The sequence below is a fragment of the Taudactylus pleione genome, unplaced genomic scaffold, assembly GCF_031769625.1.
Source record: "Taudactylus pleione unplaced genomic scaffold, aTauple2 ptg001274l, whole genome shotgun sequence".
NCBI classification, from domain to species: domain Eukaryota; kingdom Metazoa; phylum Chordata; class Amphibia; order Anura; family Myobatrachidae; genus Taudactylus; species Taudactylus pleione.
In genome coordinates, this window is record NW_028285674.1 from 2243715 (window position 1) to 2258355 (window position 14641).

At 47.7% G+C, this 14641-nt stretch overlaps 1 protein-coding gene across 2 annotated transcripts in view; it reads left to right on the top strand.

Annotated features, from left to right (window-relative positions):
* LOC148443424 (protein-L-isoaspartate(D-aspartate) O-methyltransferase-like) overlaps nucleotides 1-6074 on the top strand; it is a 69696-nt gene extending 63622 nt beyond the window's left edge. For both annotated transcript variants that reach the window (XM_088462844.1, XM_088462843.1), the window contains 2 exons: nucleotides 4360-4529; nucleotides 5705-6074. In XM_088462844.1, the coding sequence (XP_088318970.1) occupies nucleotides 4360-4529; nucleotides 5705-5717 (183 nt within the window). In that variant the 3' untranslated portion in view covers nucleotides 5718-6074. The remainder of the gene's footprint in view (nucleotides 1-4359; nucleotides 4530-5704) is intronic.
* The last annotated feature ends 8567 nt before the right edge of the window (nucleotides 6075-14641 follow it).

Genomic DNA, 14641 nt, shown 5'->3' on the forward strand with positions numbered 1-14641 from the left:
TCCAGAGCTCAGAGAGTCTTCCTCCCTCCGGACATGATTTTGATCTTACAAGCCAGAATACGCACCTTTCTCAGTCAGTGTTGGGTATCCATACAATTGTGCGTGCACGTTCTGGGGTCATCGGTCCAACGTAGTGGAGTACGGTCAGTTCCACTCCCGACCTCTCCAAACAGTCATTCTGAAGCGATGGATTAAGTCTCGCCCAAATCTCAAGTCTCAGACTCTTATTCTATCCCAGGGGGTACGTCTCTCACTGCTGTGGTGGCTCCAGCGCTCACATCTGAACAAGGGAAGCCACTTTTGGATCTAGGACTGGGCCCCACTTAGCACCGAAGCAAGCCTTCAGGGGTGGGGGGCAGTAACTTGTTGTCTAATCTTCAGGGCTGTTGGACTTCTCAGGAGACCGAGCTTTCCTTCAACACCCTGGAACTACGTGCCATGTCCAGGGCTCTGTGTCATACACAGCACCTCCTTCAGAGATGTCTGGTGACTGTAAAGTCAGACTATGCAACCACAGTGGCCTATATGAACCACCAGGGCAGCACTTGCAGTCAGAGAGCCATGTAAGAAGTCACCTGAATTCTTCGCTGGGTGGAACGTCATCTTCCAGCACTGTCCGCCATTTTAATCCCGGGCATTCAAGATTGGGAAACGGACTTGATAGGTGGTCAAGAGGTCCATGCAGGCGAGTAGATGCTGCACCCAGACATCTTCCATTAGTCTGTCGTGGAGCCTACTGCACGTCAACATGATGGTGTCTTGTTACGATCATCGGTTTCAAAGTTCATGTTCTCGCACCAGGGATCCGGAAGCTCTCTCCTGGTAGATGCACTAGTGGTTCCTTGGACCTTCCCTCTGATTTATATCTTCTTTCCGATCTCAATGATTCCTCAGGTCCTTCACAAGTTCAAGCTGGAAGGAGGCACTCTGATCCTGGTGGCTCCTGCTTGGCCACAGCGGTTGTGGTATGCAGATCTGCTGGGCCTCTCCATAGAACCCCAACTGCATCTTCCACTGCGGCCAGATCTGCTGTCTCAAGGCCCCCTGATTCCATCTGGATCTAGCCCATCTCGCTTTGACAGGGTGGCTCTTGAGACATCCATCCTAAGACCTAAAGAAAGGATTCTCCAGGAGCGTTGTTTGGACCATGCTGCAGGCTAGGAAGCCTTCATCTGCATGTATTTATCTTGGAGTTTGGTGTACCTCTCTTTCTTGCTGTTAATAAAGGTCCAAGTTTCCGCTTGTCTGTCCTTTTTCAAAGCCAGATAGCTCTACTGCCGGAAGTGCAAACTTTTCTGGAATTTCTCTATGTTCAGCCACCTTTCGTTTCTCCTGTGGCTCCCTGGGATCTTTCTTTAGTTCTCCGAACTCTCCAGTCGGCTCCATTTGCACAGTTACAGACGGTGGTATTGCATTGGCTTACATGGAACACACTGTTTCTACTAGCCATCGCATCAGCCCGGAGGGTGTCGGATCTGTCGGGTGTCGCTCCCCATTTCTTGCATTCCCTTTGGATGGGGATGTATTGAGGACTCGCTTGGGCTACATTCCCAAGGTGGTATCACGCTTTGATATTAATCAAGTCATAGTAGTTCCTGCATTTCAGACTATGGGTTCATCTCTGCCGGAGGCTTTGTTGGATGTGGCGAGGGCTCTCTGGCTTTATGTCAGGAGGACCGGAGAGATCCGTAAGTCGGACTCTCTGTTGTCTTATATGAGGTTCATATGAGTGGCTGGTTACTAAGCAGACCTTGGCCCGCTGGCTTCGCTTTACCATTTGCCAAGCTTCCTCCTTGGCAAACCTTCCTACTCTTGCTGTGGTGACGGCCCATTCCACCCGGCCAGTAGGGACTTAGTGGGCAGCAAGCTGTGGGGCTTCTGCTGAACAGCTCTGTACAGCTGCCACATGGGCATTTGCTCATACCTTCATCATGGTTTATGCATTGATACTTTTGCGTCCTCTGACACCGCCTTCGGGCATTCTGTGCTCACTGCAGTTTAGGAGCGTCCCCGCCCATAGGGGACAGCTTTAGGATATCCCAGAGTTGTCCTTGTGCCCCCTAGTGGAGGAAGAAGAAAAGGAGACTTATGTCTTACCTGCTAAGTCTTTTTCTTCTACTCCATCGGGGGGCACAGGGTTCCCGCCCTGACGCACCTATCTGCGGGGGATGATGTGTTTTCTTGGTAACCGGTCTGGCTGTACTTTCCATGGAGTGTATGGTTCTGTGTGTATGCCGGCCTTCCTTCTCCTCTGCCTCGCTACTGCCTTGGGCTTGCAAATTTAACTGAGGTCCCAGTGGCTAGGGGCGGGGTATAGAGGAGAGGAGCCTGGGCTTGTTGGTAATTTCATTAACTATTTGGTGCCCAGACTCTCCTCTCCAGGTTATACCCAGAGTTGTCCCTGTGCCCCCAATGGAGTTGAAGAAAAAGATCCCACTGCTTCTAAAAACCCGCACCTTATTAAATAACCCACATAGTATAAATCAGCTGGTCATTGTCTAAACTTGTACATTATTACATAGGTTCTCAAACTCGGTCCTCAGGACCCCAAACAGTGCATGTTTTTCAGGTCTCACAGAATCACAAGTAAAATAATTAGCTCCACCTGTGTATTTTTTTTTTAAATGTGTCAGTGAGTAATGAATACACCTGTGCACCTGCTGGGTGACCTGGAACACATGGACTGTGTGGGGTCCTGAAGACAGAGTTTGAGAACCACTGCATTATTGTATAGTTAACAGACAAGTATATATTCAAGTTTAAACGCAATGCTTAGGTATAGGGATGGACCTGAAAACCTACAGCCTGGAAACTATTTGATCCTTTTTTTGTATTTTTACGTTCAGCTATACATTTTTCCTAATGCCATCCATAGAGTTTTGAACTGAAGCTGTGAAATAAAGCTGGTGTTGAAATAAGGGACAATAAAATAAATTACTGAGTTGTTTTGGGAAATAGAAAAAGCGATACTGTAGGGGGAGACAAAATACTGTATTATCAGTTAGTATTGTCAAAAACAAGCAAAGTAAATATAGGAATGTAGGGAGATAAAACCTTTCTGTTGCAGTCAGGGGTATATCTTCCTTTAGGCCTGGATGGCCTTTGCCAGGAGCGCAGGCCGAGGGGGGGGGGGGGGCGCTGTTTCAGCCCAACATCACTAGCACATGATCTCCTGTTGCCTCTGCTCTTAGCAGTGTCCTGCAGTCAGCTGCAGCAAAGATCCCTGGTCTCTTTCTGTCTCCTCTGCTCTTACCAGTGTTCTCCATTCATTGTTACTATGTATTAGCCTTCTTATATGTCCCTTTATATCAGAAACCTTTAAAATTAGGGAGAGTAATTTTTTTTTATTTTTAATCCCTAATATATTTCATCCCCCACAATACCCAACACATACCAATCACCACTCACTAATTCCAATATGTCAACTGTGCAGGAAAAGAGTGCAAGCACCACATCAATCACAAGGCTCTATTCGCAAAGGTAATTTGCATATATGCAAATTATCTTGCCCACAATGCATCTTGTTTGTTATTGATGCCCTCTTTTCCTGTGTTGTTGACATATAGAAATTAATAAACAGTGCTTTTCATGTAGTAAGTGTTATAACTGAAAACAAAATATATATATATATATATATATATATATTGTCTCCCTATTTCTACAGGCATATAAATTGAACTACCCCCAGTGTAAGTGTAATAAATTTGTTTTTCTCATTTTGGGGGACTGGCTATGATCTTTTTAGGTGGTGGCTAACCACATGGTGGGAATAAGACATGATCCATATGGACTGTCTTCATTCTTATGTGGGAAAATATGAAAGAGCTAACATCCCAGTAAATTAAAGGTGGAGTGTAGGTATCAGTTGTTAAAAAGCGTAATGCAGTATAGATAGCCCAATTTGAATATATGTAAATTGTTACCCATAATGCATTTTGTTTGTTTTTGATTCAATGTTTTTAAGCTTTTCCTGTGTTTTTTTGCATAAATAAATTTATATATAGCGGTTTGCAATGGAGTAAGTTCTATAAAAGAAATATATATATTACAAAGAGAAATAAAAATTATACTCTCCCTATTTCTTCACGTGTGTGAATTAAACTACTCCCAGTGTGTGTTTTTTTTTTTTTTTTTTTTTTTTTAGTAGAAGCAGTCATTGGAGGGGGGCGCCAGTCCCTTAGTTTGCCAGGGGCGCTCGGACCCCTAGATACACCCCTGGTTGCAGCCATAAGAGATTGGAACTGTGTGACCAGATTTATTTGTACTTTTGTTATTATCACTGTGAAATCCTAGTCCATGAGGTGGAAATAAAAGGCATAATTACATTGATAACCACACAATTTTCTTTCTATGGGACAGCTGCTGAATCAGCTAAAACCAGGAGGAAGGCTGATTTTACCCGTGGGCCCAGAAGGAGGAAGCCAGGTTATGGAGCAATATGACAAAGACAGTGATGGGAATATCACAAAAATTCGCTTAATGGGAGTGATGTATGTTCCTCTGACGGACAAAAAAAGGCAGTGGCCAAAGTAAGAACCGGAGATGTTTGTAAATATAAAGACAACATAACATGTATTTCTGGAGCAGTACAATTGTTGTATTGCTGCTCATATCCTGGATTGTTCAACAATCCTACCAAATACTTGTCTAACAAAGCATATTAACTCTTAAGAACAGATGTGTCCATATACACTATTGTCGCAGCAGCTTTTTTTTCGCTTGAATGTGCGTCTTAGACACAAGGTGATGCGACAAAACTACTAAACGAGACTGAACTGATGAATGTGACACTTGTATATTTGTGTAAGAATGAGTCTGAATCTGTATACAAATTGCTACCATGTAGCGGCCGTGGCTTTTTTTGGCAAGTTCCGTTGTGCTTCATCTGTGACTCTGTACATATTTAAAACTAATCTCTCTGCAGTTAGTCGCATCCCAGCGTCTCTGCTGCAGGTTGAGTGGTGTATAGCTGTGGTGCATATAAAATGCAAGTTTAAAGAGAAAGTCTACACATGTCTCCGAGTGACTCCATTGCGCCAGGTATCTCGCATGAGAATTGAGGCTAGGTGTATGAGGACACATCTGTATACTTTGCTTTTGTTGTGACATTTTATCTTTCTTAGTAACTGCTTTTTTTATATACTTATGTATGAATATTAGCAGTATCTTGTTTGACGCTTTACTCTCTCATTTAGAGAAGCCTTAAAAAAGAACCTGCTGATGCCACATTATAAACATAAACATAAAGCGGCCTGAGCATACCACTCTATAAATACTGTAGACCATGGGTCCATTGATCCAGTAGCTGCACACCTCTGTATGGATGATACATGGTGTCATGCTATGACCAATGTTTTATATTGCCACACATGTGAGTAGCCAATGCATGAATAAGCACCCCTTCCCCCTGTGATTGCTGTACTTTGTGAGTACATTTCTCTGTGAGATAAGTACATTTTGAATGAGCCCTTATGGTACAACCAGCAAAGGAGAGCGAGCCAAACTATATCTGTTCAAACTATTTATAGCCATTGTACAATAGGAAAAAGGACCATTGTTTTCTATCTCTTGTGGTATTTCTGTATTACACTGAGTAATAAAATGTAAGTACCTAATCAAAGAATGAAAAATTCTGAAGCCGTTTCATATTATTAGTAATATCTTGTATAAGACTGACAGATTTTTTTTTTTCTGTTTGCTTTAGGGATGATCTGTGAACAAAGCTTGTTGCCCGCAAAGATAACACAACGTTGACAAAATTATTTTCTTAACTGGTTTCTAGGATGATACAGAAATGTATCCAAAGAGGCACCTCTGTCCCCCATACATAGAGACTCTGTAGTGTCAGAGATGGTGCTGTACATTTCACATGTATAAATCGGTCATATTTGCTACAGCCCAAGGCGCTTAATTACTCGAGAATGTTGAAACCCATAGCCTTGATTTGAACTAGAAATGAAATGTTCCATCTTTTTGTAATTGCATTGAATTGATCTGGACTGAACCTGGTCATGTAGATGAATATAAAATAGCCACATCAGAACATTAAAGAATGCAGACTGAGCGAAACTGAATGTTATTGTATCCGTTTTTCCTCACCTTCACAATGCATCATAACATGTCCTATTGTAGAGACACATTAAGGTGAAATATAAATACAAACAATCCCTCTAGTGGTGCTGGATAATGGAGTCTTCAACAAGCAAAGGGCTCGATTCAATTGCCTGCGATGTAATTAGCGCAGAGCTGTTCTATTCTGCGCGGTGCTTAGTTGGAGAATGTCCATTCTCGCGACTAAACACCCTGTTTAAGGCGCGAGAACGGGCATTCTCCCGACCTAACTTCCCGGCGCGATGCTGTTTTCCAGGCATGAAGAGCAGAAAACAGCCTCGTGCCTGGACTTTTGTCGGATGTCTGCTCGCATCTCCGGAGGGGTGCGAGAAGAAATCCTTAGTCGGGGTTTGCTGCGCGGTGTATTGAATAGATTTGGGAGCTGATTCCTGGCGCTATTCACTTAGCACAGAATAGAATCGAGCCCAAAGAGTGGGAATAGCAGTTCCCTTTAGAGAGAATAACACCAAATGCAATACAAATCTGACTTCCCTTTGTCTCAAACCACAAAATAAAATATTTGTGAAAAGAATACTAATATAGGATACAATATTATAAAAATATACACAGGAATGTTATACAAGCAGTATATACCTATATTAACAGCATTTAAAAAAAAAATGAAGTCATGTGATAAAAATAGATCTAAATTGCAGAAAGTGTTGGTAACATTCTGAAATTATACCCAGTTGCACCTTTTTTATGATCATGCCATTTTAAAGGCATGGGTATGAAGTTCCGCCGGCTGAACAGCTGCTGGGTCATATCCTGACGCTGGCAGCCTGAAGATAGAATATACCAACATGGCAGGTAAGTACCCTATCCTTACCTCTCTCCCCCCCTAACCCTCCCTTAGTGGTGCTTAACCCTAACCCCCCCCCCCCCTTAGTGCATCCTAAATCTAACCCTCCCGGCGGGGTGACTGACACCACCCCTTCCCCCCTAGGGGTGCCTAACCCTAACCTTCCCCCCAAAAAACTAACTCTGCTACACTCCCTAAACCTAACTCTCCACCTCTGCGCGGTTAACCCTAAGGGCGCACCAGACTTGCTTCGTTCGGGCTGGCGTTTCCGGCGTCAGGATTAAGATGGGCGTCGTTATTTTGATGTCTATCTTAAGTCCCTTGTCAGGATTTCCTTGTCGATATTGAGACCAGTGGCATAGCGGCCCACGGTCTCATGACTACATCCCATTTTAAATGCATAAGAGCCAAATCAAATATAGTGTCCTAAATAAAAATATCCATCTGTAATGCTATTGGCCAATGTTCATAATCAAATGTGTGTACAAAGTTACCAGAAAGATGGTCCCATCTATATTTGCTGTCTAGAATTAAAAGGGCCTTCCATAAGAATGGACAGAATATTAGTGTCACACATTGCTGTATGGTGGTGATCCGTTGGGTCTGGAAGGCGGCTGCTGGAATTGTTGTAGCTCCGGTCTCCTCTGGCACCTGTCTGTCCACTGGGTGCCACCATCTTAGTGTAGTTCCTTCAGATCTAACTTTAGTTTCCTACTATGGGGCTGTCATTTTGGTGAAGACATACACAGCTGCTGATTTTTCCCAGCTGAACACTGCAGCCAATCACAGATGTTACTGCCCTATTTAAATTACTCCCTTTGTCTGATTCTTGTCTCTCCTAGGGTGGTATTCAATTGTTTTCGTGGCCCGGATCTCCCGTCTAAAGTGATTGTTACTGCTGATCTCGCCCAAAGTGGTTGGGTTTAGCCGTGTAAATCTGCTTCCCTTGACCAAAGGGCTAGGCACATCGTGAAAAGTGCCATTTGGGTGCCCAAACAGGTCACTTTTCGCCCATTTCAGCTTGCACACCCTTGGGGCTGCGAGCTGAAATGGAGCGCTGGCAGCTGAACGCGCCCAATAGGAACAACAATTGAATAGCTCCGCGCAGGTGGCTGGAAACAATTGAATTCCGCCCCTAGAGTAAAGACTCCGACTGTGGGCCGTATTCAATTTGAGGCGAAAAGTCAGTTTCCACGTGTCTTTGGCAGAAACTTTTCGCCGATGACGTCATTTTCGTCTGTTTGGCTTTTACCCCGTATTCAATTTGAAAGCTTTCCTCCTAGGCGGAAAGTCAATGCAATGTAATAGGTGGAGAAGTTTCGCCTATGAATGGGAGGCGGAAAAAAGTGCAGAATTGGGGTTTTGGGGGGCATCGTTGCGGGAACCCCCCTGCAGCCTTCAGACAGTCCCCCAAAGGTAATTTGTGTAAAAAAAATAACACTTATGGACACCCCAAAAAATCACTTTGAAAAAGGGGGCGAAAAAAAAAATGTTGGGATACAAACTTAAACTAGCGAACTTGACTCTGGAGGGGGTCCCCAAATATGCCCCAAGTGTTTTTTTGATTGCAGGTGTTTGCGGCAGGTGGATTTTTCATGATTTTTTCAACTTCCCTTTAGCAACTTTTAAATATGCTGACCCCCATTTTCAAGTACCCCAAATTTGCTGGGATAAGTTATTTTCTGGAAAATACTATTCTTCTGCTATTTCTACTTCAGGGTCCATAGGGGGTCCACAGGGTTGACCTTGGGGGTATAGCTTGGATCTGGATCCACGGGCACCATACAGTTAAAGCTTTAGCTCCCAGGATGCACTTGGGTCCGTCCTCCTCTATACCCCGCCCCCGAGCCACAGGCACCTCAGTTTAGTTTGGTGCCTGGCCGAAGTCGGTCACCTGTTGCAGGGGGGCTGCAGGAGCAGCTCCTAAAGCTTTCTTTTAAAGAAGAATTAATTTTTTTCTTTCTTTTTACACTTTGTTAACTAAGCGGCAGCATCAGACTGTCTGTCAGACGTCCGCGCTGCCGCATGTTCTTCCCGCTGGCGCCGCGACGCCAGTACAGATCTGGGGATCGCGGCGGGACCCCAGAGTCTGTACTAGCCGGGCTCTGGGGACTCCCTTGGCTGCTGCCGGACATACGGGATTCAGGTAAGCCGCGAGTCACCGTTTTTTTGGCGGCCCGCGGATACTTTAAAAATGCAGTCAGATGCCTCCTGGTCTCTGGGGACAGACCGGAGGCGCTAGCGGTGGCGGCGGGCTCCCCCTCCATTGAGGCATACCCCGTGTGAACACTAGACCACCAGGGTAGCACGCTGGAAGCGGGACCAGCAACCCTGGGGTTAATAGCTAGCCAGGGGAGACAGCTTTCCCTGTCTTATGGCTCCTCAGCTCAGCGCGCCTTTCTGCTCGGTGTCTGGCGTCGCTGAGCTGCTCCTATCTTCGGCCACTCCTCCTCTGAGGTCTCCGGCGGCCATTTTCTCCAGTGGCACAACGCAGATCTCTCAGGCTGTACATGTGGACCGGTCCCCCTGTGTACCTCTCCTCTGTTGTAGGACAGGGTACACAGCGCTATAGCCCTCCCAGACACTGAATCTGGGCGGTTGAGTTTAGCAGAAGGTGCAGTGAGTATATCTTTCTGCATTGTATGTGACTTTTGCTAGTGCTGCCTGTCTGTGATTTCTTTCTACTTACTGTCAGCTTATACCTATCCCTCTCCTTCTCCTACGGCCCTAAGGTGTGTGGGGGAGGGTCTTTCTACGGACCTTACTTGTATAAAACAAGTATTGGTGAGGTCAGTCACATACAGTTGTGTGCCACACAGTACCATATTGTGAACTGTTGTATTGCACACTTGAATGTGCGCAGGTGTTCATACCATACTGCTTCCTGTGATAAGTAATTCCTGTGTATTTACTGTATCATGTCTGATGAGGAGGTAGAGCACTCTGGGACCCCTGTGTTGGTTTCCTGCAGACGCTGTTCTGCAGGATTTAATAGGGAGGATCTATCTGAGGATGGTCTGTGTGGGCGGTGCCGGCTGGTACCTGGCCCTACTAAAACCCCTATGTCACAGGACCCTCCATGGGCGATGTTTTCACAGCTGCTGGTGTCAATTGCTGACCTTTTATCGGTCCCGACAGTCCCTCCTCCAGACTGTAGGTCCCTATACGGGGACGCCTGTGTACGTACAGCCCCCCCAGTGACGCAACAGTCTGTTGTGCCTTTTCAGAGTTTCCCTCAGGCAACTAATCCTCCCTGGGTAGAGGTACTCTCCAGCTCGGTACAGAGCCTGGCGGCCACATCTTCGGCTTTTCAGTCGATGTTACAAAGTGATATGCCGCAGAAGGCGTCCAAGCGTCATGTCGTTAGTACATTGATGGCGCAATTATCGGACTCTGAGGTGTCCTCAGACAATGGAGGGATTCTTGAGGACTCTGATTCTGATGCTACAGGTCAGGAGGTGGAAACTAGGTCCTCCATTAATGTGCCGGCATTAGTTAAGGCGGTGCGAGCCATCCTTCATATAGAGGAGGATGCCCCGGCGCCTAAACCTAAGTATCCTAACTTTAAAAAGGTTAAGGTTACTTCAAGTGTTTTTCCTCTATCTGATCAATTGGCGGATCATATGGCGGTAGCTTGGCAGCTGCCTAGTAAGAAATTCCAACCACAGAAAAGGTTGGTTTCTAACTACCCTTTTCCTGATGATTATTACAGGAAATGGGAAACCCCACCTGTGGTGGATTCCCATGTCACCCGCTTAATTAAAAGTGCTACGCTGCCTTTACCATCTATTTCTTCTTTGAAAGATCCCACAGACAGGAAAGTGGAGACTGCATTGAAATCCATTTACTCTCTCTCAGGGGCGGTGGCTCGCCCGTCCATGGCCATCTCATGGGTGGCTAAGGCCATCGAGAGCTGGGCCAACGCTTTGGAAGATACTTTTCCTGAAGATGCTCTGGAAATGCAGAGAGCGCTGGTAGGACAGATGAGAGATGCTGCTTCCTATATTGGGGAGGCATCGTTGGATACCAGTCTGCTGACCTCTAGGGTTTCGGCTACAGCAGTGTCTGCTCGCCGGTCCTTGTGGCTGCGGTCCTGGAGGGCTGATGCTGACTCTAAAAAGGGCCTGGAGGCTTTGCCTTTTAATGGAGTATTGCTATTTGGTCCTGACTTGGACAAGATAGTAGATACTCTGGCTAAATCCAAGTCAGCCTTCCTCCCTTCGGCTTCTACGCCGGCTAAAGTGAGGAGCTCTGTTTTTCGGTCCTTTCGGGTTCAAGGTAAGGCAAAGGGTCAGTCCTTCCCGAGACGGTCGGCGACTAAGACCGCCTCTAAACCCAAGAAGCAAGCCTGGAGTGCTCGGCGCCCTTCTTCTAAGCAGGAAGATAAACCTGCGGCCTGATGGGACGTGCCTCCCTCTGGGGGACCTCAGAGTGGGAGGCCGACTTCTCCAATTCGCCCAGTGTTGGAACAATACCACCACGGATGCATGTGTTCGAGAAGTAGTCTCTCAGGGGTACGACCTGTCTTTTCGGGTCAGGCCGCCCCGCCAGTTTATTTGCACGAGTCCTTCTCTGGACAAGACCGAAGCTTCCCAGATTCAGGTGGCTGGACAATCCTTGCTACAAGCAGGGGGTCATTGTTCCCGTTCCACAGTCTCAACGCGGGATGGGGTACTATTCTACTCTGTTTCTGGTACAGAAGCCCAATGGTTCTCATCGCCCTATCCTGAATTTGAAGCCTCTGAACAAATACCTCAGGGTTCCCAGGTTCAGGATGGAAACGTTGCGTTCCATCATTCTGGCGATGGAACCCGGGGACTATATGGTCTCCCTGGATATCCAGGACGCCTATCTTCATGTGCCCTTAGCTCCGGCACACCAGAGGTATCTGAGGTTTGCTATCCTGCAACATCACTACCAGTTTCGGGCGTTGCCTTTTGGCCTTTCCACGGCTCCGAGGGTGTTCACCAAGGTGATGGCAATTATGGCCGCCCACCTTCTGGACCAGGGCATACGGCTGCTGCCGTATCTGGACGATCTTCTTCTGCTGGCGGGTTCCCCGGAGGTACTTCTTTGTCATCTCCACCTGACCATTACTTGCCTTCAAGCACACGGGTGGTTGATAAATTGGAAGAAGTCATCTCTGATCCCATCACAACGGATGGTTCATTTGGGAGCCCTTCTGGATTCTCGTCAGCAAAGGGTTTTCCTGACTCCGGAAAAGGTGTCTTCCCTACAACTGTGGATACACAGTTGCCTGAGCAGGGCCAGGGTGTCGGTACACTCGGCCATGAGAGTCCTAGGGTCCATGGTGTCGGCATTCGACATGGTGGAATTTGCCCAGTTCCATTCCAGGCCCCTGCAGGGGCAGATTCTATTGGAATGGAACGGGTTACCTCGCCGGATCCGATCCCAGACACTGGTCTTGTCCTCGGAAGTGCCCCAGTCTTTAGCTTGGTGGCTTCTGCCAGCTCATCTCATCGAGGGTCGCCCCTTTTGGATCCCGGACTGGGTTCTGCTCACAACAGATGCCAGTCTCCGGGGTTGGGGGGCAGTGACCGGGCCGTTGGTCTGCGGAGGAAGCAGTTCTGCCTATAAATGTACTTGAACTGCGGGCCGTGTACAGGGCTCTGCTGTCGTCAGGCACCGCTCTTCACGAAGAGCAGTGCAGGTGCAATCCGACAACGCCACCACGGTGGCGTACATCAATCACCAGGGAGGAACTCGCAGCCGAGCTGCAATGTCAGAGGTGTCTCAGATCCTGGATTGGGCGGAGCGCCACCTTCCAGTGATCTCTGCAGTCTTCATCCCGGGAGTCCTCAATTGGGAGGCAGACTTCCTCAGCTGTCACGACGTGCATCCCGGGGAATGGTCGCTTCACCCAGAGGTGTTTCAACTTCTCGTGAACAGATGGGGACTGCTGGAGTTGGACCTGCTGGCCTCTCGTCACAATTACAAGTTACCCATGTACGGCTCAAGAACAAGGGACGCAGGCGCAAGCCTGGTGGACACGCTGTCGGTGAAATGGACATTTCACCTAGCGTACTTGTTCCCTCCGATCTCCCTGCTACCTCGGGTACTCAGAAAAATCAAACAGGACGGGGGCACGTTTCTGCTGGTGGCTCCAGCGTGGCCCAGACGTCCTTGGTACTCCGATCTCAGGAGCTTGTCTGTCGACGCTCCGTTCCTTCTACCTCAGCGTCGGGACCTACTGTCTCAGGAGCCTTGCCTTTACCCAGATCTGGGTCGGCTGTCTTTGACGGCGTGGCTCTTGAGACAGCCGTCTTAAGGTCCCGGGGTTTTTCAAGCCCTGTCATCGGTACCATGCTGAGGGCTCGTAAACCGGCAGAGTGTGGCACACTTATTTTCAGTGGTGTCAGTCCAGAAACTTTGATCCTCAGGTGTTCAGGGTTTCTAGGATTTTGGCATTTCTGCAGTCAGGTCTTGACCTGGGCTTACGTCTTGCTTCCCTGAAGGTTCATGCATCGGCTCTGTCGGTGTGGTTCCAGCGTAGAGTCGCTACACTGCCTGACGTTCATACCTTTTTCCAGGGTGTTCTTAGAATCCAGCCTCCCTTTGTGCCTCCAGTGGCTCTGTGGGACTTGGCGGTGGTTCTTCGGGTCCTGCAGGGACCTCCTTTTGAACCTCTTGAGTCAGTTGACCTCAAGTGGTTAACACTTAAGGCTGTGTTTCTCCTGGCAATTGCTTCGGCCAGGAGAGCATCCGAGTTGGGGGCACTTTCCTGTAGTCCCTCCTTCTTAATTTTTCACCAGGACAGAGCAGTACTTCGCACTCGTCCTGAGTTTTTGCCTAAAGTTGTCTCTAAGTTCCACATCAATCAGGAACTTGTGGTGCCAGCTTTTCAGTCTCCTGATCCTACAGCTGGTGAGGCTTCGTTGGACGTTGTCCGTGCTCTAAGAATTTATGTTGATCGGACTGCTTCAGTTAGAAGGTCCGATTCGTTGTTTGTCCTCTTTGGTTTTCATAAGAGGGGTTGGCCTGCCAACAAACAAACCTTAGCCCGTTGGCTTTGTTCTGTTATAAGGGAGGCTTATGTACAGGAAGGTTTACCTGTTCCAGCCTCTGTTAAGGCTCATTCCACTCGGTCTGTGGGTCCTTCTTGGGCTGCTAGACGTGGTGCCTCCGCTGTTCAGCTGTGCCAGGCAGCCACTTGGTCTTCCATTCAGACGTTTTTGAGGTTTTATGCGTTTGACACCTTTGCCTCTCAGGATGCATCCTTTGGGCGCAGGATTCTCCTTTCTGCACAGGAGCGTCCCCGCCCTTAGTTGAACTGCTTTGGGACATCCCCAAGGTCAACCCTGTGGACCCCCTATGGACCCTGAAGTAGAAAACAAGAGATATGGTAAGAACTTACCTTTTGTTATCTCTGTTTCTACGAAGTCCATAGGGTCCACAGGGCGCCCGCCCTGACGCACCTGGCTTCAAATGGGCTGTGTGGCTGGTCACCGGTTTTCCGTCTCCCATTTCTGTGAGTATGGTTTCTTGTGTGTTCCAGTCTTCCTTCTCTCTGTTTAGTCTCCTCCTTCGGCCTAGGCTGCTTACCAACTGAGGTGCCTGTGGCTCGGGGGCGGGGTATAGAGGACGGACCCAAGTGCATCCTGGGAGCTAAAGCTTTAACTGTATGGTGCCTGTGGATCCAGATCCAAGCTATACCCCCAAGGTCAACCCTGTGGACCCTATGGACTTCGTAGAAACAGAGATAACAAA